The following is a 27,643-nucleotide window of genomic DNA, read 5'->3' on the forward strand; positions in this document are numbered from 1 at the left end:
GCTGACTTCAAGTGGGCCACCGACGCTGCCATGACTCTAACACTATGAGCCGTGAAATGACCCTCAAGAGTCAGCCCGGCTTGGGCATAAGTGAAGGAAATGCAATCTGCTAGCCAATTTGAGATGGTGCATTTCCCAACAGCGACTTCCCTTCTGTTGGGATCAAAAGAAACAAACATTTGGGCGGACTGTCTGAAGGGGCTTGTCCGCTCCACATAGAAGGCCAATGCTCTCTTGCAGTCCAAGGTGTGCAACTAATGTTCAGCAGGGTGGGTATGAGGATGGGGAAAAAATGTTGGCAAGACAACTGACTGGTTCAGATGGAACTCCAACACCACCTTTGGCAAGAACTTAGGGTGCATGCGGAGGACTACTCTGTTGTGATGAAATTTGAGATAAGGAGCATGAACTACCAAGGCTTGAAGCTCACTGACTCTACGAGCTGAAGTAACAGCCACCAAGAAAATGACCTTCCAGGCCAAGTACTTCAGATGGCAAGAATTCAGTGGCTCAAAAGGAAGTTTCATCAGCTGGGTGAGAACGACGTTGAGATCCCATGACACTGGTGGAGGTTTGACAGGGGGCTTTGACAAAAGCAAACCTCTCATGAAGCGAACAACTAAAGGCTGTCCAGAGACAGGCTTAGCCTCTACACGATAATGAAAAGCACTAATCGTACTAAGATGGACTCTTACGGAGTTGGTCTTGAGACCAGACTCTAACAAGTGTAGCAGGTATTCAAGCAGGGTCTGTGTAGGACAAGATCGAGGATCTAGGGCCTTGCTGTCACACCAGATGGCAAACCTCCTCCATTTAAAAGAGTAACACCTCTTCAAGGAATCTTTCCTGGAAGCAAGACTTGGGAGACACCCTCAGAAAGACCCATGGAGGCGAAATCTACGCTCTCAACATCCAGGCCGTAAGAGCCAGAGACTGGAGGTTGGGATGCAGAAGCGCCCCCTCGTTCTGAGTAATGAGGGTTGGAAAACATTCCAAACTCCACGGTTCTTCAGAGGACAACTCCAGAAGAAGAGGGAACCAAATCTGACGTGGCCAAAAGGGAGCAATCAGAATCATGGTTCCGCAGTCTTGCTTGAGTTTCAGCAAAGTCTTCCCCGTATGGGAGGAAATGCATACAGAAGGCCCTTCCCCCAATGAAGGAGAAAGGCATCCGACACTAGTCTGTCGGGCATGAATTCTGGAACAGAACTGAGGGAGTTTGTGATTGACCTGAGTGGCAAAAAGATCCATCGAGGGGGTGCCACACGCTCGGAAGATCTGGCGAGGAACGCCCGAATTGAGCGACCACTCATGAGGTTGCATTATCCTGCTCAACCTGTCGGCCAGACTGTTGTTTACGCCTGCCAGGTATGTGGCCTGGAGAAATATGCCGTAACGGCGAGCCCACAGCCACATCCTGACGGCTTCCCAACACAGGGGGGCGAGATCCGGTGCTTGTTGATGTAGTACATTGCAACCTGATTGTCTGTCTGAATTTGGATAATTTGATAGGACAGCTGATCTCTGAAAGCCTTTAGAGCATTCCAGACCGCTCGCAACTCCAGGAGATTGATCTGAAGACCTGTTTCCTGGAGGGACCAAACTCCTTGAGTGTGAAGCCCATCTACATGAGCTCCCCACCCTAGGAGGGATGCATCCGTTGTCAGCACTTTTTGAGGCTGAGGAATTTGAAAAGGACATCCCAAGGTCAGATTGGACCAAATTGTCCACCACTGAAGGGAACTGTGAAATTCGGTGGACAGCTGGATTACATCCTCTAGATTCCAGGCAGCCTGATATCACTGGGAAGCTAGGTTCCATTGAGCAGATCTCATATGAAGACGGGCCATGGGCGTCACATGAACTGTGGAGGCCATATGGCCTAAAAGCCTCAACATCTGCCGAGCTGTGACCCGCTGAGACGCTCTGGCCATGGAAACTAGAGACAGAGATTGTCTGCTCTCATCTCGGGGAGATAGGCGCAAGCCGTCTGTGAATCCAGCAGAGCTCCTATAAATTCCAGTCTTTGAACAGGAAGAAGATGGGACTTGGGGTAACTTATAACAAACCCAAGTAGCTCCAGCAGTTGAATAGTCATTTGCATGGACTGTAGAGCTCCTGCCTCCGAGGTGTTCTTCACCAGCCAATCGTCGAGATAAGGGAACACATGAACTCCCAGTCTGCGTAGCAATGCTGCAACTACTGCCAGGCATTTTGTAAAATCCCTGGGTGCAGACACCAGACCAAAGGGCAGCACACAATACTGGAAGTGCTGCGCTCCCAGACGGAACCGAAGATACTTCCTGTGAGCTGGAAGTATCGGGATGTGAGTGTAAGCATTCTTTAAGTCCAGAGAGCATAGCCAATCGTTTTCTTGAATCATAGGAAGAAGGGTGCCCAGGGAAACCATCCTGAACTTTTCTCAGACCAGGAATTTGTTCAGGGCCCTTAGGTCTAGGATGGGATACATCCCCCGTTTTCTTTTGCACAAGGAAGTACCTGGACTAGAATCCCAGCCCTTCTTGCCCTGGTGGAATGGGCTCAACCGCATTGGCGCTGAGAAGGGCAGAGAGCTCCTCTGCAAGTACCTGCCTGTGCTGGAAGCTGAAGGACTGAGCTCCCGGTGGGCAATTTGGAGGTCTGGAGATCAAACTGAGGGAGTATCCGAGCTGGACTATTTGGAGAACCCACCAGTCGAAGGTTATGAGAGGCCACCTTTGGTGAAAAAATTTTAACCTCCCCCCGACCGGCAGATCGACCAGCACAGACACTTTTATAGCAGCTATGCTCATCTGGAGCCAGTCAAAAGCCTGTCCCTTGCTTTTGCTGGGCAGCTGCAGGGGCCTGTTTGGGTGCACGCTGTTGACAAGAACGAGCACGCTGGGGCTGAGCCTGAGAAGGCTGTCAGGAAGGAGGATTGTACCTACGCTTATTGTAGGCATAGGGAGCATGCCTCCCTCCCCGGAAAAATCGTCTACCTGATGAGGTAGAAGCTGAAGGCGCCCGGCGGGAGAGATTATCCATAGCGGTCTCCCACTGGTGGAGCTGATCGACCACCTGCTCGACTTTCTCACCAAAAATATTATCCCCCCCAGCAAGGGACATCTGCAATCCGCTGCTGGACTCGATTGTCCAGGTCAGAGGCACACAGCCATGAGAGTCTGCGCATCACTATACCTTGAGCAGCAGTTCTGGATGCAACATCAAAAGTATTGTAAGCACCCCTGGACAAAATTTACGACACGCCTTCAGCTGCCTCACCACCTCCTGAAAAGGCCTGGCCTGCTCCGGAGGGAGCTTGTCGACCACGTCCGTCAGTTCCTTCACATTGTTCCGCATGTGGACGCTCGTACTGAATTTTGGACACGAGCATAGAGGACTGATAGGCCTTCCTCCCAAAAGAGTCCAGGGTTCTAGATTCCCGTCCTGGGGGAACCAAGGCAAAATTTCTAGAACTCCTGGCTCTCTTGAGAGCGGAATCCACAACCAAAGAGTCGTGAGGTAACTGCGACTTCAACAACTCAGGTTCTCCGTGAATCCGATATTGGGACTCAGCTCTTTTGGGAATGGTGGGATTACTTAATGGTTTCATCCAGTTCCTTAGAAGTGTCTCTTTGCCCAGAGTGCCTTAAATGTGGGAGGAGCCCGGGTACTTTATTACACATGTTTTGGAGATGCCCAGCTCTGGAGAGGTTCTGGAGTCAAATCTGAAGGTTCTGGGAACTACAGCTGAGCATTCCTGTGTTGGGGACGATAGAGCAATTACTGCTGGATGTACCAGGGGCTCTTGGGGTTAGGAATCGCTTTGAAATATTAATGCTCTGCAAGATGTGCTTAGTAGCTAAGAAATGTATTCTACAAGATTGGACTGTTAAAGATCCTCCAGCCTACTGGCATTGGAGGAATCAGCTACACCAGTTGTTATCTTGGGAGGCTAGAGATGCCAGGCTGTCCCAGAGGAGAAGAACTACTTTCCTGGCAATTTGGGGTCCTTATTTGCAAATTCTAAATCTGAGAGACTACTTCTTAATGAAGGCTGAACTTTCCATCATGACAAAGAATGGTTCCCTTGGGTTTCTGGGAGGGAGGAGAGATGAATAAGGGGTAGGGGGGAAGGGGAGTGGGGGAGGGGTGGGATTGACATGGGTTTAGACAAGTTTTTGGTGTTAAGATAGATAGAATATTGGACTGTTACTGAATACAGTTTACATCTGACTGTTACGTATTTTGGGGTGAATAGTATATTTCGACTTGATCTGCCTCCAATAAAAGGAATGTTGAAATAATATATGTGGGGAATAAAAGGGAAGTTCGGGGATAGGGGAGAAAATCTTGAAAAGTTTTGGATGCTGTTTAGTAATGTGTGTGGAAGTTATACAATAGGATCTGATTGTGAAGTCTACTAAGTGAAAGTTATTGTTATGGCTCAACACGCTGAATTTCAATAAAAATTGCTTAAACATAGAAGTGTCTCTTTCAGGACATTGTGCAAAGGAACAGTGGATGATTCCTTAGGTGGCGAAGGATAGTCCAGGACCTCGAGCATCTCAGTCCTGGGCTCATCCTCAGATACCACAGGGAAGGGAATAGCCACAGACATTTCCCGGACAAATGAAGAGAAAGAAAGACTCTCCAGAGGAGAAAGCTTTCTTTCTGGCGAAGGAGTGGGATCAGAAGGAAGACCACAAGACTCCTCAGAAGAGAAATACCTGGGATCTTCTCCTTCATCCCATGAGGCATCCTCCTCGGTATCGGACAAGAGTTCTCTAACTGCAGTCCAAAACCTGGCCCGTCTCGACACCGAGGAACCATGTCCTCGATGGCGTTGCCGAGAAGTCGACTCCCATGCCGGCGGCGATGAAGCTCTCTCCAGCGATGTCGACGGGAAGTCAACCTGGGTGGCAGCAGACGCCGAAACCGCTGGCCACACATGCGCGGTGCACGCACCTGCGTACTCGAAGGCTCTAGCAAAGTTTGTTGCTAGGAAGACCTCCGTCCTGGGGCTGCCGTGGACGTCACCCATCAGTGAGAACAAGCAGCCTGCTTGTCCTCGGAGAATGTATTGTACTGTTTTGGGATCTTGCCAGGTACTTGTGACCTAGATTGGCCACTATTGGAAACAGGATGGTGAGCTTGATAGACCTTCGGTCTGTCCCAGTATGGCAATACTTTGTACTTATGCAACTTCCTTGCCCCATTTCTCCCCTCTTCCCTGCACCCAAACTCTGCAGCCACCTCTTCTCCAGACCTGGGTGCCCTCCCCACACATACCTGGTCACCCTGGAGGTGCAGTGGCTTGCTTTGGGGCAAGAAAGATCCCCATTCTTTCCTGCCCGCTGCCGATGGTCCGTCTCACTGCCGCCACTTGTTTTTAAATGGCTGCAGAGACTACAAGCGGTGGTTTCGCAAGACTTCCGCTGGACAGAAAACAAACAGAGGGTAGTGTTAAATGGTCACTTCTATCAATGGAGCAGAGCGAATAGTGGAGTGCCGCAGGGATATGTACTGGGACCGGTGCTATTTATTTAACATATTTATAAATGATACGACAGGTGAGGCACTATGTGGCCTCCCTACCTGGGGACCCTTTGAGGAATCTATTGGGGGGTAGGATTCAAGAAGCCTTCAAATCTATACGAGAGGGAAAGCTTACAATATCATTACAATATCAGTACTGAGGGGGAGAGAGATGTTGGGGTGATAGTATCCGAGGATCTGAAGGCGACGAAACAGTGTGACAAGGCGGTGGCCATAGCGAGAAGGTTGTTAGGCTGTATAGAGAGAGGTGTGATCAGCAGAAGAAAGGAAGTGTTGATGCCCCTGTACAAGTCGTTGGTGAGGCCCCACCTGGAGTATTGTGTTCAGTTTTGGAGGCCGTACCTTGCGAAGGATGTTTAAAAAAATGGAAGCGGTGCAAAGAAAAGCTACGAGAATGGTATGGGATTTGCATTCCAAGACGTATGAAGAGAGACTTGCTGACCTGAACATGTATACCCTGGAGGAAAGGAGGAACAGGGGTGATATGATACAGACGTTCAAATATTTGAAAGGTATTAATCCGCAAACAAATCTTTTCCGGAGATGGGAAGGCGGTAGAACGAGAGGACATGAAATGAGATTGAAGGGGGGCAGACTCAGGAAAGCTGTCAGGAAGTATTTTTTCACAGAGAGGGTGGTGGACGCTTGGAATGCCCTCCCGCGGAAGGTGGTGGAGATGAAAACGGTAACAGAATTCAAACATGCGTGGGTTTTCTTCACCCAACGTGTAATTAGACTCTGGAATTCGTTGCCGGAGAACGTGGTACGGGCGGTTAGCTTGACGGAGTTTAAAAAGGGGTTAGATAGATTCCTAAAGGACAAGTCCATAGACCGCTATTAAATGGACTTGGAAAAATTCCGCATTTTTAGGTATAACTTGTCTGGAATGTTTTTACGTTTGGGGAGCGTGCCAGGTGCCCTTGACCTGGATTGGCCACTGTCGGTGACAGGATGCTGGGCTAGATGGACCTTTGGTCTTTCCCAGTATGGCACTACTTATGTACTTATGTACTTATATGCATAAAGGAATCCTGTGCAGTAGGATTGGATCCTCAGAAGCTTAGCCGAAATTGGGTGGTGGAGCAGGTGGGGGAAGAGGGGTTGGTGGTTGGGAGGTGAGGATAGTGGAGGGCAGACTTATACGGTCTGTGCCAGAGCCGGTGATGGGAGGCGGGACTGGTGGTTGGGAGGCGGGAAATACTGCTGGGCAGACTTGTACGGTCCATGCCCTGAAAAAGGCAGGTACAAATCAAGGTAAGGATACACATATGAGTTTATCTTGTTGGGCAGACTGGATGGACTGTGCAGGTCTTTTTCTGCAGTCATCTACTATGTTACTATGTATTATTGTTTAAAGAAATGATCAAATGGCAACCCCCCCAAGGACTATGAATTCTTGAAAAGATCCTGGGAGAAGGAGCTGGGCTCGTCACTGAGACTGTGGGACATATCCAAATCAGTGGCAAGAATACCTTTGCTGGTGTTGGATGCCCGTTTGAGAGAATGTACATATAGATGTATTTATAGAGGATATGTGGCCCCGTCTCAACTGGCGCACATGAGAGGCAATCTGGGTCCGGAGTGTCTCAAGTGTGGGAGAAGCCCGGGAACTTTATTACATATGTTCTGGAATTGCCCGGCTGTGGAAAGGTTTTGGAATAAAGTCCGACGGTTCTGGACACAGCAGTTGGGCATCCCAGTGCTGGGAACGCTAGAGCAATTAGTGCTGGATGTACCAGGGGCCTTTAGAGGCAGGAATAGATTTGAGATATTAATGTTTCATAAAATGGGCTTAGTAGCTAGGAAATGTATTCTCCAATATTGGACTCCCCGGCTTACTGGCATTGGAGAAATCAACTCCACCTGTTAATAGCCTGGGAGGCTAGAGACTCCCAGCTTTCCCAGAGGAGACGTACTGCCTTTGTAGCAATTTGGAGCCCTTACTTACAACATCTCAGTCCCAGAGGACGTAGTTTACTTCTTAATGACGGGTGACTGTTCACTAGGATTATTATGGCTCCCGTTGGTTCCTGGGAAGGGGGGGAGGGGGCATGAGGAGGAGGGGGAGAAACTTGCTTGGTAGATGTTGATGTTGAATATACAACTGTTACAACCTTACAAAAAAAAGGAGGTGGGGGGATAAAATTGTTAAAAGTCTGATGGCAGGAGACATTGGAGTTTTGTTGCACATACTTTTTAATGTATTAATAGTTGTACAATCATTTTCTTAGATTTAATGTATTGATGTGTCATCAATAAAATTGTTGAAACTAACATATTTATAAATGATCTGGAAAATTGGAACAAAAAAAGTGATGTAGTTAAATTTGCAGATGACACAGAACTATTCAAAGTTGTCAAAACACACACAGAAAAACCTTAGGAAATTGGAAGGCTGGGCATCAAAATGGCAGATGACATTTAATGTGGACAAATGCAAAGTGATGCACATTGGGAAGAATAATCCGAATCATAGTTACCTGATGCTAAGGTCCACCTTAGGAGTCAGCACCAAGAAAATTCTAGGTGTCATTGTAAATTCACTAAAATCTTCTGCCCATTGTGCAGTGGTGGCCAAAAAAGCAAACAGGATGCTAGGAATTATTAGGAAAGGGATAGTTAAGAACAAGAATATTATAATGCCTCTGTATCACTCCATGGTGCAACCTCACCTTGAGTAAAGCATTCAATTCTGCTCACCATCTCTTATAAAAGATACAGCGGAATTAGAAAAGGTTCAAAGAGCAGCAACCAAAATGATTAAGGGGATGGAATTACATCAGCAAAAAAAAAAAAAAAAAAAACCTAACTTATGGAGACACTAGAATCCTCCTCTTCCAGGACTTTTCTGAGCACATAGCTGAGTGAAAAAAGGTGATGGCATCTTATTGCACAGAGTTGTTCCACAGATTACATATAACAGTAACATAGTAAAAATGTCAGCAGATAAAGACCTGTATGGTCCATCCAGTCTGTCCAACAAGGTGGCTAGAGTTGTATCTGACACTGTGCAGGCTCCAATTCTTCACGATTAAAGTGGCATTATAAACAGGGCAAGGCAACTTGTTACCTTGCCAACCTCATTACTTCTAACCTTATTCTTTCCCACCACTAACTGACATCATTTATTCACTAATATATGATTCTACCTCACCCCTCCCAAACTAGAGGATACATAAAGCAGCTGCCTTGAATGAGATATGATATGTGCATACTTAATCTCTATCTCTCCCTGCCAATTTTGAGGAACAGAATATAGAAGTCTGCCCGGCACCAGCCCTACTTCTCAACTACTGAAGTTGCCATTGAAGCCCTCTCTAGCTTTAATTCAGAGAGGATCCAGACCACAGATGTGTCCCTGGAAGTAATCTTACTTCCCCATCCTCAGGAACTACTGTCAAAGCTCACTCCAGCAATGAGGTTGTGGCACAACAGGGGACTTATATCTGCGATTTATTATGTGGCTGTATGACATATTTTTCCCCAGTGCATTTCTCTTTGGCCAGCAGGCAGTGTCTGTCCTCTGCTTTAAAGCTGTTGCAGAGGGAGTCACATGATGCTATGTACGGGAGCGGTTGCTGCTAGCTCCGTCCCGTGTACCTCCTTGCAACTCCCGTTGCTAATGCCCCGAGGAGAGCGATGATTCGAGCGGATTCTGCCTGTAAGCTTCAGTTAAGCTGCCCTGAATTGGAATATCGATGACAGGGATGGCTGCTAAAACGTTGAGGAAGGACAGAGAGAAAAGCAGAGCGCTGGACGAAAAAATGGCAGCTCCGGCAAGCCCGCCGGGCTCAGCAGTCGGGTCCGCGTGGGCGGTCGAAATAGTCGGCGAGGTGACAAGTGCTATAGAGGTGATATTGGATAAAAAGCTGAATGGCCTGGATACGAAGCTGGAGGGCTTACAGCACAACATGGTGAAACTGAGCCAGGACCTAGTGGTATATCAGCAGCATATTGGGGCCTTGGAAGATCGAGTGGGAGCTGTGGAGGAGAGCTATACTAAACTACAAAAGTTGGTTGAAAGCCAAGCAGAGAAAATTGAAGATCTTGAAAATAGATCTCGGCATAACAATTTGCGTTTTGTGGGGCTTCCGGAGGAACTGGGAGACAGAAAACTTCATACCTTCTTAGAAATCTGGCTTGTGAGGGAACTGAAGTTGAACACAGAGATGGGCCCTTTGTTAATTGAGCGGGCAGATCGGGTGGGTCCCCAGAGGCCTGCCGCCTTGAGGCCAAGGGTTGCGGTCTGTCATCTACTTAATTTTGTTCACAAAACGGCAATTCTACAAGCTTTAAGAGGAGGAGCGGGACTGAGTTATAATAACCAGAAAATCCTCTGTTTTCAAGATTACTCAGCTGCAGTGGCAGCGCAGAGACGGAGCTTTTCGCCGGTGTGCTCTCAACTGGTGCAGCATAAGATAAAATTTGCTCTGCTATATCCAGCGAAACTGCAGATTACCTACCAATCTTCCACTAAAACGTACTACTCAGTACAGGAAGCTCAGCAATATGTGAAACAAATTCTAAAGAAAGGTGATGAATGATTTAAGTACCCTGGAGCGGGGCTCAAGTTTCACAGAAGCTTTCAATTTATGAGATCTTGGTTCTCATTGGATTACAAAAATGTTATTTGGGTTATGTCTTGATTGCATGGCAGGGACAGAAGATTTGGAATGCCCTATGATCGTATGGATGGGCAATGCGCCTTTGGAATCTGGGTTCAGTTTCCAGGAGACTTTTGCTGGTGATCACCCTACAGTGTTGCGCCTCAGCCCATTTAACTGGGATGTAGCTGTTCGGATTGGGACTTAGAGACATGAGTGCTGCACCTGTGAGAGGATTCGCAGAGACTTCCAGCAGCAGCTTGGATATGTGCTTTGTTTTGTTAAAGCACGCTCCCGTTGAAGGAAGGAGATCTTGAAGTGTGCTGCCAGTCTGGGGAAGAGAGCTGTTCTATATATATATTGGAGACAATTGTTAACAAAGGAACTGCTGTTTGTGGCTTGCAGTGAAAAGTCTTGAGTTCAGTCTTTGGTGGGACACTATACTCTGACTGAACGCAAGTGATCTGACGTAAGGTCTATGGTGAACTACCTAAGAGTAATGGCAGCAGTGCCTGCGGACGGTTCACACCAATTGTGATATAAGATCTGATGGCAGCTCATAAGCTCTCACTGTAGCTCTTAATGAATAGCTCACGGGATTTATGGCGATGACGAGATGGAGAGGTTGGGCGGGGATTTGTTTGGGCTAGTGTTTGCTATGAAGCTGTCTTAATTACCGGACGGTAATAAGTATCTTGATATCATTGGTAAATGCACTTTGTGGTTTGGGTAAAGAAATGTGTTCAATAGCAATTGGGGTAAATTGAAGGGAAATTTGAAGTTTAAAACGTTTGGCATATTACATGTGACTTGTGGGTTGGACTGATCTAGCTCATAGGTATTGTCGATTTCAGGGAATGCTTGTCTGAATTCGCTTGTAACTGCAGGATTGTATAAGGGGAATAATTGAGGTATTTGTAGATGCGATTTCAGAGGGGAAGGTGGGTGTAACATTTTTTTTGGTTATTAGTAGGAGTTAATATCTGGATATACACAATAATTAGCGGGAGGTTGTGAGGGGGGTGTTATACGTGACTTGTTCCATTGGAACAGTGAGTATGGGGGATGAGGGTGAAAGGAGGGGGTTAGGTGAGGGGGGGCCCAGGGGGGAGAGGTAGGGAGCTCATTAGGGAGGACGATTCAAAGGGAATTTACTGGGAGTAATGGAGAATGGATGACTGCCTCAAACCAAAAATTGTATTGTGGAATTTCCACACACCATACAAGGGGATAAAGGGGGGAGGTCATAGGCTGGGGTGGCCTTTTCCGGTGGATAAATGTCTTTTGTGGCAGGTCGGATGCTACCATGTTCCGTGAGATGGTTAAAATAGTCACATGGAATGTTGGAGGTATTAACTCGCCTATAAAACGCTCCAAAATATTAAAATACCTGCAAAGGATCCATGCGGATGTGGCCTTTTTACAAGAAACCCATTTGTCAGATAAGGAGCATGATAAGTTGGTGAAATGGTGGGTGGGGGAATGTGTTGCCTCTTCTGCTAAATGGAAAAAAGGGGGAGTGGCCATTTTAATTAGAAAGGGCTTGGCGATCCAGTTAGGTAATATTGTTAAAGATCAAGAGGGACGTTATATTTTCTGTAAGGCTCTGGTGGCTAAGCAAAAGGTGTTGCTAGGAAGTATCTATGCTCCTAACTCTTTTGATGCCAATTTTTACAAAAAGCTATTAGGACATCTCACACAAGTAGATTCAATCCCGTTAATTTTGGGAGGGGATTTCAATATGGCATGGGATCCGAGTCTTGACAGATCTCAAATTACTCCCACATCAAGCTCTTGGTCATCAAGAGGCCTTCCAAATTTCTGCTCGTTACTGGAACTTTTAGATGTATGGCGGGTTCTTCACCCTCAAGATAGAGACTATACTCATTTGTCGAGGGCTCATAACACTCAGTCGAGAATAGACTACCTGTTGATATCTCGGTCGCTTTTGGGGGGTATAAAAGAGGCTCGGATAGGGCCATATGCAATTTCTGACCATGCGGAGGTCTGGGCGACCTGGCACCCGATTGGTTTGGGAGCGAAGGCAAGACCCTGGACCTTTCCAAGTTACCTTGCCAGAGATGTTGGATTTCGGGAGCGATTGATGGGTACTTGGGCCGAGTATAAACTGTTTAATGAACATTCGGTTTCTAGTCCCACATTATTTTGGGAGGCGGCTAAGGCGGTAATGCGGGGTGAGATGATCAGTTACGTTAGTTATTTTAAAAGGGCTAGAGATAATGAAATCTTGAGACTGGAGAACCAAGTGAGAAGTTTGCATAAGCGCTTTGGGGAGACGCCGAGTGATCGATTGAGGAAGGAGCTCTTGTCTGCCCAGGTGGCCCTTAGTTCGCTAATTCACGAACGTGAGATGAAGTCACAATCTTACTATACATTTCATCTGTACAAATTTGGGAATAAGCTGCCTTTGCTGATGACCTTTTGGTCTTGCTTACGAAGCCGGTAGAATCATTGTTAGCTTTGTTGGAGGTATTTACGGAGTTTGGAGACTATTCTGGCTTACAGCTAAATTTGGAAAAGTCTGAGGCTCTGGCTACTGACCCGGCTATTTGCTTGACTTGGCCTGGTAGATTCCCGTTGCGCTGGGCAAGTGGCTCTTTTCAGTATTTGGGAATTATACTGATGCTGAAGTTGACTGATCTCTATACTCTTAACACCTGTCGACTGTTAAACTAAACAACAATTGGAGAATTGGAGTGTACTACAGCTGCCTTTGATAGGGTGGTTGTGTCTTGTACGTATGGTGATTCTCCCACGGTAGTTATATGTTTTGCAAACTCTTCCACTTTATTTGTTGAACAAAGATCTAGGAAGTTTTTATCAGATGGTGATGCGGTTTTGTTGGGCAAAAGAGAAGGCGAAAATGAAATACCAATTGTTATTAGGTGGGTGGCCACAGGGTGGATTAGGATTGCCTAATTTGAAGTTATATAATGTGGCCTGCCTATTAAGACATGTAAGATTGGCTGTTTGAGTCTAATTATTATACACCATTTGAGCTGGAAGAGGCGTTCTTTGCTCTGTTTCATTTGCTTTTGCTGTTGCAGGTAGAAAGAGCTCTGATCCCTGGTCGCTTCCGACAGAGTCTATTGTTAAGGCCTTTGAGGAAGGCGTGGGAATTCTTGAGGAGATGCCTGAGGGTGGATTCTGGCGTCACCGAGCTATTGACTATACGAGGGAACCCTATGTTCCTGTCTGGTATGGAGAACCCAACCTCTAGGCATTGGGAAGAGCGAGAACTAGATTGTTTGGCGGCAGTTATAGGAATGGATGGAAGGATAAAACCATTGGAGCAATTGTTAAGCGCGGGGAATATTCAGTGGGGGGACACATTTGCTCATTGCCAACTAAAACATTTTATTAAGTCACTAGTAAAAAAAATGGCCCGTTTCTTACAGAAATGAAACGGGCGCTAGCAAGGTTTTCCTCGGAGTGTGTATGTTTGACAGAGTGTTTTTGACAGTGACTGTGTGTGAGAGTGAATGTGCGAGTGTGTGTGTGTGACAGAGAGTGAGAGAGATTGTCTCCTCTGTCCCCTGCCCCCCCCCCCCCGTGCAGCCACTCAGCGATTCTTCTCTCCCCCTTGCTCCCCCTTCAGGCACCCAGCGATTCTCCTCTGTCCCCTGCCCCCCCTGCAGCCACCCAGCGATTCTCTTCTCTCCCCTACCCCCCCCCTTCTCCAGCCACCCAGCGATTCTCCTCTCTCCCCTGCCCCCCCCCCTCCAGCCACCCAGCGATTCTCCTCTCTCCCCTGCCCCCCCCTCCAGCCACCCAGCGATTCTCCTCTCTCCCCTGCCCCCCCTCCAGCCACCCAGCGATTCTCCTCTCTCCCCTGCCCCCCCTCCAGCCACCCAGCGATTCTCCTCTCTCCCCTGCCTCCTCCCTCCAGGCACCCACCGAGTCTCCGTCGCTCCTTTGAAAGCCCTGCCCGTCTGTAGCCTTCCCTTCCAGTTCGTTCCCTCCGAGTCCCGCATTCTGACGTCATTTCTTCTTTCCGCGAGGGCAGGACTCGGAGGGAACAAACTGGAAGGGAAGGCTATAGACGGGCAGGACTTTCAAAGGAGCGACGGAGACTCGATGGGTGCCTGGAGGGGGGGCAGGGGAGAGAGGAGAATCGCAAGGTGGCAATGACGGACCGGGCAGGCGGGTTGGGCGGTTTTACAGACTGTTGATTGGTTCCTTATTCTTGTGACGTTGTGGGACAGTGAGAGCCAATGAAACGCTGAGTTACAGACTTGCGAACCCTACACTGCCACAGTGCCACGGAGTCAGCTTCAGAATGTTGGAAGTCGTTTTTATTATAGTAGATTAGATGGAGAATGGTTGTGTCAGAAACCGGGCGCCAAGGTGAAGAATTTTTTTTTTTTTAGGAAATCTCAGACGCTGAACCATCGGTTTCTAGCATGTATAAGGCACTATGGACTTTTGGGACTATTAAGGACTTGGGGCAGCTTAAGGCCCGCTGGGAGAAGGATTTGGGAGTAGACTTGTCCTCGTGGAATGTTTTGCGGCAGCTGAAAGGAATATCGAGGATGGTCAGTTGTGCCTAATATCGGGAATGTGCATTTCATGTAATTCACAGAGCTTACTTTACTCAGGTTCAACTAGCGAAATTCGGAGGGGCACGAACGTCTTTGTGTCCACGCTGTAAACAGGCAGAGAATACATTTTATCATGCTCTTTGGAGTTGTGAGGTAGTTCGGGGTTTCTGGGGTAGAGTCGCAAATTATTGGTCATCTTTGTTATCCCAAGAGGTAGTTGGAACATCAGTTCAAATGTTATTGGATATGCCTGGTTCTTTTAGGGGGAACTCGTTGGAGGGCACCTTACTATTTCGCAAATTATGCTTGTTAGCAAGAAAGTGTATATTACAATATTGGACAAAGGAGGATGCTCCGGAATTTTGGCATTGGCGAAACTTGGTTCACCAGTTGATGATGTGGGAGGCGAGAGAATCTAAGAGCTCGCAAAAACGTAAAAATCAGTTTTTAAAGATTTGGGGAGTTTATATAGATACATTGTCTGCTAGAGGCAAGAGTTTGATACTTAACGTACTGTGAGTAATATGGTGAGGGTGAGGTTTATTCATCCATTGGATTGATAAGAGTCTTCCCTGGGTGGGGTTGGGGATTGCTGAGGGGGGGGGGGGAGGAGGGAGAGTTGTTAGGGGAGGGATGGTATAGGGGTGGATAGAGGGGGAGGGGAGGGAGGAGGTGATAGTGAGGGGAGTAATTATTTTAATGGCAAGTCATAGTCCCGTTATATTAAATATTGAGATTCGGTAATGATAGGGTAGTGGCTGCGTTTTGCGATAGTAGGGTGTTTGACGATTGGAGTTATTGTAGGGAGGAGGTGGGAAGTGGGATAGAATAAATTACAATAGAATAAAACATAACTTGAAGACAGTCAGGTTGGAACATTTTTGTTGATATGTTGATATATTTTAATTCATGTAATTAATAAAACATTTGTTATTTGTACTTTGTACTGTTTTCAATAAAAAAAAAAATGTTGAAATATAAAGCTGTTGCAGAGGTGACTGCTATTGGCCAAATACCCCTCCCCGGTGTTAATGCTCTGGGCTCCGATTGGCTCTGAAGTTCAAAATCCAGCCAGTATGTGCGAGAAATCCCCAGACTCAGAGAGGGAGTGTGGAGGGAAAAGAACTGTGAACTGAGACTCTGTTCAAAACCTGTGAACAGTTATTATCCTGAACTCTGCAGGTACTACTCAGTAGTAAGAAAATGTCTAGTCAGTTGTACTGTTGATACCTGTAAGTTATCCATTACTGTTTGCCATTTTCATCCTTTTTTTTTTCACCATTCACTGTTCCACTTTTCTGATAATAAACCTATTAGTTTATTAGCTCTGTTGTCCTGGACTGACCAAGAATCCTAATGGGTTGTGTTTTTGGTCTGTGGGTGTTTTCTAGGAACTGTTGTACCCCTGGAATTGTGGCCCAGTGTCCTTAGAAACCACCAGAAAATTAACTTGTAGGTGGGAGACTCACCCAGAGGTAAGAGAAGCCTGGTGCAGTAGAGTGGAGGGTATGCCAGTGTACAGCACATGCACAGGTGCAGGCAGGCCTGAGCAGTGCTGGGACAGAACCATTTAGGTGGCCACAGGGTTAACACCAGGTGGATGCTAATTCATGATAGAGGTCATTTAAGTTTTGTTTTTAATTTGATTCCATCCTTTTTCTATATAGGAATCCTATGTATTCAATCACCATTTTTGTCTTCACAAACTCCCCCAGGAAGGCATTCCAGGCATCTACCACCCTTTCTGTGAAAAACATAGTGACGTAATAGATGACAGCAGATAAAGACCTGCATGGTCCATGCAGTCTGCACAATAAAAAAAACTCACAGCACATGAGTATATATTCTTGCTCTTGATATTTCCTGATTTTGCTCCTGTGTCTACTATCCAGCAACCTCAATTCATGACCTCTAGTTCTACTGCTTAGCCATCTCTGAAAAAGATTAGCTGTATATTAATCCCTTTTTAAGTATTTAAAATGTCTGTACCATAACCTAGAGGTGCAAAATCAATACTGAATACCAAAGAGCCTTGAGAAACTCCACATGGAAGAGATCAAATTGTAGACAGGGAACCATGCCAGTGAACACAAAAAGATATATCTGCAAAGTAGGAACGAAACCAGTCAAGTACTGTGCTAGTAATGTTAAGGTCAGATAATCTACTGAGGAGGACCGAGTGATCAAAAAGATCAAATGCAGCTGTTAAGTCATGTGAGAATAGAAGCACTTCCTTGTTAGAAACTGAATGAAATCTAGCACTGGCACCAGTTTACATTCTGTTTTATAATAATGGCAAAAGCCTGTGTCTAGGATTGGCAGCATTAATCTTCTCAAGAAAGGAAGGAAGTTAGGTTGAAGCAAATTTCTCAGGCAATTTGGAAAGGAAGGGAAGGATTAATGAAAAAGTGCTATCAGATTTGGGATGCATGTTTATCCACTCCTACCCTAAGATAATATTCAAGCAACTTTCTTTAAACTAGTCCCTTATTTTCTTATTCACGTTACTCTATCTTATCTATTTATACGTTCCATCTTTGCTTACACCCTATGCTGTCTATTAAAATGTTTTATTGTGTTGACATTGTAATGTAGCATACTATGCCATACTTTGCTTTGAATATTTTTACTGCTGTAATTATCTGTTGCTTATGTTTGACTAATTCTTGCTGTACACTGCCTTGAGTGAATTCCTTCAAAAAAGGTGGTAAATTCATTCTAATAAATAAATAAAATCAGGAAATGACAATTGCCCGTTTCCAATTAGAGGGGAATTTACAGGTCTGTAGACTTGAGATTATGGACTGGAGAGAAAAGGAACAAAGGGGGTCAAATGTACTCTTTGAAGATATTTGTAGGTAACAGATCATTTAAAAATGTGGTGGGATGAAGATGTGATACAGTTCTAGAGGTTAACAGCTGGCAAAGAAAAAATTAGTAATGTACTAGAAGTAACAGATGTGGTTAGAGTGTCACCAGGAGAAATAGAAGAGATTGGTAAAAGTAGAAGAGATTGGTAAAAGTGGGGGGAGGGGGGAGAAAAATCTTGCAGAACACATTGATAACATGGAATAGAGATCTTAGAGTTTTTTCAGAAAATTGGTGGTGAGGGCATCAGAAGCAAAGGATGATGTGAGGAAGAGGTATGTTGCCTAAGGAATTTATAGTCTTCAGGAGGTAAGGTCACATTCTAACCACTTATAGAACAACTTCTTGGCTTCTGTGATGACAGAGCAATAGATTACAAATAATTTATTATAGGCCTTCAGCTGGATAGCAGAAGGCATATGTTGTTTTAATGGGAATTTGTTTTTAAAAAGGTTTTTAATGTTTTGTATACTTGATTATGTACATTTCTATTGTAATCTGCATAGATGTTCTGATATGTGGACTATAAATATTTTTTAAATACTTTTTTTATAATTTGCAGGTGAAGGTGATACCAGGGACGTAATCACACATCTCCCCCTTCAAACCGACTACATCAAAGAAGGAACTGTGTAAAATTCAGAGGTTTACTTATGCCCTTTGTAGAATTTAAGTCTGTTCTTCATTTTACTGAAGCAAGACAGTCTTACAATAAATGCTTTCTATAGTGGAAGCAGCAACATATTCCAGTGAATAGACATCTCAGGTGAGACTGCACAAATCCACTGGAAAGAACAAGTGAAAAAAATAAACACCAACTTTTACATACCAACATCTCTTAGCACAATTAGGAACTCAGATTCTGGCAATCCGTAGGCATTGGATGGCTCTTCTAAAACAGTGTACAAGCTTGCACATGGACAGAACTCCATTACAAGCACTTTATTCCTGGTGGATGTCTAAATATGAGAGAAGATTAAACAGATAAGAAATCACAGCTAGTTAACATCAATGCATTTGTAAAATGCAATACTTTCCAACAATACTATATGCATAGTGTATTTTAATAGTAACAAAAAAAATCATTTAATACACTAATAAAAATTATTCAGTTGAAAGAAGAAATAAGGAATGCAAACGAGGAAGAAAATGATCACAGAAAACTAAACAGATAAGAGTTGAAGTGAGTGAATTTTAAGAAGTCAACTAAACAGACGTGAAATGGCAGAAAGAAAAAAATAGGGCCAGAGACAATTTGTTTCACTTTCTGGTTTCTCGTGTCACCTATGCTATTTCTGACCTAGATGTGTAAGACAAAGTAACACTATGTTACTATGTCTTACACATCTAGGTCAGAAACAACATAGGTGACACGAGAAACCAGAAAGTGAAACAAATGATAAAAAACTGTGTAACAATGACTTTGAAGTAATGGGAAAGGTAAGGATAAGAATTAAGTGATTAGATACATTTATATATATTCTACAAGACTCTTACATTAGAAGAAATAAAGGGCAATAAAAAATGAACTCAGCATCTTAGAAAAGGGGTCTGCAAATAGTGGGTATCACACTGATTGGGACAAGTAAAAAGGCTGCCTGCTGTCTGATCCTTTAAGATACCTTTTTGTTGTTTTGATACTCCTCATCCCCAGCTGGAGGAGTGTATGACCTTTACTACTAGAAAACAGAAGGGGATGGGAACTGGACTTTAAACAGTGCTGTGCGATTGGGGTATGGAATGTGCAGGCTGCGTTTGACTTGGAATTAAGGGAACGTAATGCACTGGAGATTGAAATGTAGAAGGGGGAAGTGTATAATGTATTTGGGTGTGTCAGGAGGCATGGGTTAGCACATTTGAGGGAAGAGATACTAGGGTGAGGGTGGCAAGTGCGAAAAGAAAAAAGTGCGTGCAAGTTGTTCTGTTTAGTATGGGAAGGCGAGGACTACGCTAGTGGGTGGAGATATAGGAGAAGGCTAACTGGTGTGGGGGGGTGGGGGGAGAAGGTTGGAGGAAGTGTGTTGTATTTAGGATTCGATGTTGTAGGCAAAATGAGTACAGGGCACTTGTATATGCATGTTGGCCATGTAGACTGGGAGGAAAGTCACGTGGAAATTTTTGCCAACCTTTCTGCTACCACTTAAAGCAAGTGGCATGAATTCAAGGACATAACCTGGAAATTATCCACGTCATAATTTAAAAATTATATACATAAAACACCTAAAATGTAAATTGAACCAAAACTTGTTTTTGGATAATAGTGGAATGAATGAATGAATGAATAAATAAATAAATAAAATACATAAAATTATAAGAAAGAAAGAAACAAGAGGGCCATTTGGCGGAGAAAGGGGAGATTATTGGGTTTGATAAGTTAGCTTTAGAATATGGTATATATTAAATGGATCATTTCCATTACCTCCAGGTTAAAGCACTGTGAACTATAGGGCAATAGGGGAACAAAGAGGAAGAAAGTAAATAGAATGGGCCCTTTGAAGAGGGAATAAGAGGAGTGAGATTTCCAGACTTATACAACATTGTTGATCCAATATAGCTTAATGGATAAGGAATGGACAAAAGTATACCAGGAGGTTACTTAGAATCTCAGCGTCAAGTAGCCTGATTGAAAATGGCTATAAGATGCTATATTAATGCTACTACACATCTGAGAAACTACGAAGGATTTGAGGAATAGGAAGAAAGCAATGTTTGAGAAATTGTGGTTAGAGAAGCACCTTTTTTCATGTGTGGTGGGCATGCCCAAAAGTTCAGTGTTACTTATCTCACTTCGGAGGCAATTCATTAGTATGCTATGGAACTAGAGGTGGGATCTTGACTATTAAATATGAAAACTATGGGGTTTAGTTAATAAGGCTGCCATGCCAGGTGTGCATTTGATGACTGCGGCGTACATAGTACTGTCGGCCCACTAGAAACAGAGAGAAGTACCATCTCTAAGGAAAGTGCTGAATAAACTAGACTAGCCCCTAATTCTAGAAAGTTGCAAGCCCAAATTTGCAACTAGTATACAAATTTGCATATGCAACTTATAAAATAAGATCAGTTGTACACACAACTTAATGAGATGATACTTGGTAATAGCAATAATAGGTTACAATTGGCATTAATAGTGCTAACTGGCACGAATTAGCAGTTACGCACATAACTACCCTTAGTTGCTATTCTGTAAGTTGTATACTAAAATTCCAAAGTGCACAACATCAAGAGGGTGTGGACTTGGGAGAGGCATGGGTGGGTTAAGGGCGTGTCAGTTATGTAAACGGGTTATAGAATACCTACAGATAGATATCAGCATTTATGCCAGCCACTGAACTAGCAAAGTGCTCATGCCTAAGTTAAGCATATAAATGCACACTTATGCTAGCTATGCACACAACTGTTATAGAATTCACTCTTAGCACATATCATCCCGGTGCCTTACTTTAGGTGACATATACAGAATTTCCCCCTCTGTATACCCGATGTCTAAATTAATTGCCCTTAGGCAGAATAAAATTGCCAACCATATTACAGGTATGGAAACCATATGGGAAATGGTGGGGCCTAAAAAACACTCGCATTCTCTCACCAGACATTATAACTAAGAACATAAGAATAACTAAACTGGGTCAGACCAATGGTTCATCTAGCCCAGTATCCTGTTTACAACAGTGGCCAATCCAGGTTAACTAGTACCTGGCAGATTCCCAAATAGTAGCAACATCCCATGAAACCAATCTCAGGACAAGCAATGGCTTCCCCATGTCTCTCTCAACAGCAGACTATAAACTTTTCCTCCAGGAGCTTGTCCAAACCAGTTTTTTTTTTATTATTCTTTATTTATAATTTTATATACAATTCCAAAGCGAACTTTGTCAAGAAATAAGCCATAATATTTCAAAGAAACAATATACTAAGGGAAATAATTTTCCCTAATCAACTTTTTTATTTTTATGCTGTAGTCCACAAGAAGAAGGAGATTGATACACAATTCCTTATAAGATGATAAGGATACTAAATAAAAGAAACAAAATTACATCAAACAGGATAGAGTCTTAAAAATTACGATTACATCTACTTTTAATATCCAATGGAATCTCTGTGGTTATTTAGGGATTCTTGCATCAATAAATGTTCAAAGTTGAGATGGCTCAAAAAAATGATATGTCGTGTTCTCTAACTGAATTACACATTTACAAGGGAACCTTAGTTGGAATTTGGCTGCCAAAGTCAAGGTCTCTTGTCTCATAGACAGGAATCTCTTCCTTCTTTCCTGTGTCACTCTAGATACATCCAGAAATATCTGGATCTTTCCTCCCATAAAAAGGACAGGAGTTGATTGTCTTAAATAAAGTCTTATTACTGCCTCTTTGTCTTGGAGGAAAACAAATGAAACCAATAAGGTAGACCTAAAGTCTACTACTTCTTGTGAATTCTCAAGAAGAGCAGATATATCTAAACTTTCAGAGGAAACATTTAATTGCAATTGAACTGATCTGATTTCTCGAGTGGGCAAATAGTAAAGCTTCTGTAGTGGAGGAAGTGCATTTTCAGAGAAATGGAGAACTTTTAAAAACTTCTGAAATATTTCTCTTGTTGGGGTATATTTTATAGAAGGAAAATTTAAAAGTCTCAAGTTCAATGATCTAGCCCCATTTTCCAAGTTCTCTAATTTACGGTGTACCACATCAGCATTCTGAAGTAATTTAGTCTCCAGTTCTTTTACTTGGGTTAATGATGTATCGAGCTTTTTGAGGTTAAGTTCCTGGGAAACAATTTGAGATTGAAGAGAGTCTATCTGCTAAGTGATACTTCACTTTCCTGGCCGGGACTCCTCTCTGCACCGGCCGCTGGAGCGCCCCGTGTTGTAATCGGCATTGCAAATGCTGTGATCGGTACCTGTCGCAGAGTAGGGTCAGTAGAGGCTGAGGAGAAACCTCCTCTAATTTTCCCCTTCCTCTTAGGCATGTTTAAAGAAGAAATCCGTTGATAAGAAAAAGGGAACTCCCCAGAGCTCATCAATATGCGACTGCTCTCGACGCCATCTTAGTCAGTGTCCAAACCAGTTTTAAACCCAGATATGCTAACCACATCTTCTGGCAATGAGTTCCAGAGCTTAACTATTCATTGAGTGAAAAAAGAATTTCTCCTATTCTTTTTAAAAGTATTAACATGTAAATTCAATGAGTGTCCCCTATTATTTGTACTCTCTTAACTGTACCCTGGGATTTTTACTCAGTAGTCTATAGATAAGAGGGGTGGGGGACGTGAGTGGGGAGTATTTCACTGTATGTTGTTCATTGCACTATGCTCTTGTTTCTGACCATGTATTACACCGGAGACGCAGCATGCTGAAGAGCCAATAGTGCATCACATAAGTTGGTTGTTTACATTTTTTCAATTGAAAAAAAAAAAAAAAAGAAATGGGAGGACAGTACTAGTAGATGTGAACTATCCAGTCCTGGCACACAGAGGCATTGGGAGATTGGAAGAGACCTGCCAATCCACTGCTGATAGAACTTGCAATGGCTTTGCTATGTGTTGCTTTCAACTTCTCTCTGTGTTGCTAGCAGAGCCCGAATCACACTGTGGAGCTTGATTGAGAATGAGTGACTGACTTAGCCAGGCAAGCTCAAAAAACATTGTCTGGGCCTGAGATAGTCCCCCCCTCTCTCTCTCTCTCTGTATGGATATGGTGTCTTGCCTTGTGTGATGTGGTTTATCATTTATTTATTTTGTTATACCGTCACTTATTGCTAGGCAAGTCAGAACGGTTCACAGGGCAAATTATACAATAAAGCACAAATTAATTTAATTTAGGAAGGCCATTAAATGATATGGTACATGAAAGCAAATGCATCAAATTTTAATGAAACTAAGCAATGTGTCTATGAGTGGCATGACCTCTGAGTTTGACACCATACCAGATCCCTGGATACCCTTCATAAACCTGTGTGTAAACATATGAAACATGTATTCCATTGTAACCAACTGTATGGACAGAAGGGGCCTTGACTCTAAGCAGCTTGTTCCTCTCTGCTCCAGAAGGCCAAAATAAGCTTTGAAGATAGTATACTAATGTTAAAGTTGAATACTTCTTTAATAGTGCCAAGAACATCCAATGCCAAACTCAAATGGTAAAAAGTTTATATATGTTTCAAATCACATTCTATGCACACAGTTTTAATTCCTCCATCTATTGCATAATCCCCTCCCAACTTCCATAGCCCATTCAGTCATCATGGGCCCTAAATCCAGTCACTAAAAGTGTCACTGTTGTGCAAAAACCGAGGACTCTCTGCCCACCCCCATCCCAAGTGGCTGAGCAGCACCTCCACAGCATCCCCAAGAGCAGTACTTCCCAAACTGTCCTGGTGCCCCTCATCCCCTGCCAGTTGGGTTTACAGGATATCCAGAGTGATTATAAAGGAAAGGTTTGCTGGGCACCTCCTCAGCTGAGAGGTGCCCAGCTCTACCACTGCCTGCCTTTCAGGTGCTGTGGAGGACTTGCAGTTCATCTGCATATCCTTACAGCCTTCTCCGGGGTGACACCCAGGTCCACTCTGATCCACTCAGGGCCTCCGCTCTAGGTGCTGCGCGCCGGGGCATTTTTCTCTTTACATCTAATCTTCTTCCCAGTTGCTAAAGTACCTCAGTCGTTTATGGCCCCTATTCACATTCTCTTCCTAGCCCTGTCCCTTCCTATTCTTTTCCCTCATCCCCTACCTCTCTCCACTACAGGAACTCACTGCCCATCCATCGACTTCATCACCTCACCTTCTCTCCTACCCTCTTCCTACCTCTTGGCTTTTAATCTCCGTCTCTTTCTTCCCTCCATTTTGCCTTCCCCATTCCACCTAAATACCTCTCACCTTTGACGCCTTCGTGGCCACACCTCTCCTACTCTCCTCCGCTCTCTTTTACTCCTTCTCTTACTCTCAGCCAGTGACATCAATCCCAATCCTGGCCCTCCTCACCAACTATTATCCCAACTCTACAGATCTCACCGCGACCTCTCTAACCTCATCTCTATTCCTCTACTCCCCTCCTCTTCTCTTGCGCCCTATATCCAGGACCTCTTTATCTCACGTCACCTCCATCTGCTCGCCATAACAGAAACCTGGCTCTGCCCTAATGACTCTGCTTCAGTCGCAGCCCTCTGCCATGGCGGTTTTCTTTTTTCACATACTCCTCGCCCTGCTGGTCGCAGGGGCGGTGTTGGACTACTTCCTTCTCCCTCCTCCAGATTTCAACCCCTTCTTCCACCTCAATCTCACTGTTTTTCCTCCTTTGAAGTCCACTCTATGCGCCTTTTCTCTCCTCTGCCTCTTCGAATAGCAGTCGTTTATCGCCCCCCTGATAAGTCCCTTTCATCCTTTCTCAGTGACTTTGATGCCTGGCTTGCCTTCTTCCATGATCCTTCCTCTCCCTCTCTCATCCTTGGTGACTTTAATATTCCTGCTAATGATCCTCCCAACTCTTATATTTCCAAGTTACTCACTTTAACATCCTCCTTTAATCTCCAACTATGCTCCACCTCCCCCACTCATCAAAATGGTCACTGTCTTGATCTCATCTTCTCCTCCAACTGTTCACCCTCTAGTTTCCTTGCCTCTGATCTTCCCCTCTCTGATCACCATCTTAAAACTTTCACACTTAAATCTCCTCCCTCCCAGTCCCGTCCTATCTTACCTAATTTATCTAGGAATCTTCAAGATATTGACCCTTCATCTCTATCCTCCCATGTTTCAAACCTCCTCTCTACTGTGGCACCATCCACATCTGTCAACGAGGCTGTTTCTTCTTACAACAATACTCTATCCTCTGCCTTAGACACTCTTGCACCTTTGATGACCCGCCCTATAAGGCGTACAAAACCCCAACCTTGGCTGACTTCTAATATCCGCTACCTACGTTCCTGTACCCGCTCCGCCGAATGCCTCTGGCGGAAATCTCGGGCCCTTGCTGATTTCTTACACTTTAAGTTCAAGCTGACCTCCTTCCAATCTGCTCTTTTACGCGCCAAACAGGATTATTATATCCAACTGACCAACTCTCTTGGCTCTAACACTCGACTTCACTTCACCACATTAAACTCTCTCCTCAAATCCCCCTACTCCCCCTTCATTATCTCCTCAGACCCTTGCTGAATTCTTTCACGACAAGGTTCAAAAGATAAACCTTGAATTCTCTACCTCGCCACCTCTCCCTCCACTAGTCCGTTCCCCTCTCGCTCCTTCCCCTCATTCCTTTTCCTCCTTTCCTGAAGTTACTATAGAGGAAACTCAGTGGTGTGCTGGTAAATTTTTAACAACAGGCTCTCTCCCCGGTCCACCTCGGCGCCCCCCCCCCCCCAAATTGCAGAGCTGGCTATACCCGGGGGGGGGGGGGGGGGCGGCCAACACATTACTCTCTCCAGGAAAAAAAAATTAAATGATCCCAGGTTCCAATCTAATTCATGTTTAATATGGGATAAAATGCCATAAATAAGTAAATAAATATAAACTTTTAATGTTCAGCACCTGATTCTCCAAGTGGACATATTCCAAACACTATAATGAAAATAAAAAAAAAGTTTTCTACCTTTGTCTGGTGACTTTGTTTCTCTGATCATGCTGGTCCAGTATCTGATTCTGCTGTTCTCTATCTGTTCCCTTGACTCGCTTCCTTTCCATTTATTTCTTTTCTTTCCTCCTTTCTTCTTCATTTCTGGTCCTCCGCAGACTTGACTGTACAGTGGATCTAGCTTCTGCCTATTTTCTCCATCCATTTGCAGTTTCTCTCCTCATTTCCTTTTCCCTCATCTAATCTCCTTCCTCTATCTTCCCTCCATGTCCAGCATTTCTTCTCTCTCCCTTCCTTCCCCTCCATCCATGTCCAGAATTTCTCTTGCTCTCTCCTCCATCCATGTCTCCTCCCTCCCCTCCTGCTCCCATCCGTCTTTTTTTAATTACCTCCGTCGAAGCGCGCGCTATTTAAAGCCCTGCTGCGTGCTGGCCGTCTCCAGGCTTCCCCTGCTTGCTTCGGATGATATTCGTGCCTTAGTCCCGCCTTCATTCTGACGTCATTTCCTTTTTTCGCGAAGGCGGGACTAAGGCACGAACATCATCCGAAGCAAGCAGGGGAAGCCTGGAGACGGCCAGCACGCAGGAGGGCTTTAAATAGCGCGCGCTTCAACGGAGGTAATTTAAAAAAGACAGATGGGAGCGGGAGGGGAGGGTGGGGGCGAAGGATATCGTTGGACATGCTTCGGAGCGGCAGGGGAGGTAAGCATGGCCTGTGATGGTGCCCTCCTGCCATGCTTACCTCCCGCAATGGAGCCGGCTCGCCCCCAACAACAACCGGCTCACAAGAGCTGTCAAAATTTAACAAGCGGCTCTTGCGAGCCTGGCAGAGCCGACTCCAGCACACCACTGAGGAAACTACACTTCTCCTTTCTTCCTCAAAATGTACCACCTGTTCCTCTGATCCCATTCCCACCCACCTTCTTAATGCCATCTCACCTGCTCTTATTCCTTTTATCTGTCACATTCTCAACCTCTCACTTTCCACTGCAACTGTCTCTACTGCCTTTAAACATGCTGTGGTCACACCTCTCCTTAAGAAGCCTTCACTCGACCCTATGTGTCCCTCTAATTACCGACCCATCTCCCTCCTCCCTTTTCTCTCTAAATTACTTGAGCGTGCTGTTCACCACCACTGCCTTGATTTTCTCTCCTCACATGCTATTCTTGACCCACTACAATCTGGTTTTCGCCCTCTCCACTCAACCGAAACTGCGCTTACTAAAGTCTCCAATGACTATTACTGGCTAAATCCAGAGGTCTCTATTTCCATCCTCATTCTTCTTGATCTTTCTGCTGCTTTTGACACTGCCGATCACAGCATACTGCTCGATACCCTGTCCTCACTTGGATTCCAGGGCTCTGTCCTTTCCTCGTTCTCTTCCTACCTCTCCCTCCGCACCTTCAGTGTTCACTCTGGTGGATCCTCTTCTACTTCTATCCCTCTGCCTGTCGGCGTACCTCAGGGTTCTGTTCTTGGTCCCCTCCCCCTCTTTTCTATCTACAC

General features: G+C 44.8%; 1 protein-coding gene across 2 annotated transcripts in view; it reads right to left on the reverse strand.

Moving 5' to 3' along the window:
• Nucleotides 1-27,643, reverse strand: part of LOC115479321 (serine/threonine-protein kinase TBK1) — a 157,657-nt gene that overhangs the window by 74,116 nt on the left and 55,898 nt on the right. For both annotated transcript variants that reach the window (XM_030217196.1, XM_030217197.1), the window contains exon 4: nt 18,402-18,531. In XM_030217196.1, coding sequence (XP_030073056.1) covers nt 18,402-18,531 — 130 coding nt within the window. The remainder of the gene's footprint in view (nt 1-18,401; nt 18,532-27,643) is intronic.

The sequence above is a fragment of the Microcaecilia unicolor genome, chromosome 10 (genome assembly GCF_901765095.1).
Source record: "Microcaecilia unicolor chromosome 10, aMicUni1.1, whole genome shotgun sequence".
Taxonomy (NCBI): Eukaryota; Metazoa; Chordata; class Amphibia; order Gymnophiona; family Siphonopidae; genus Microcaecilia; species Microcaecilia unicolor.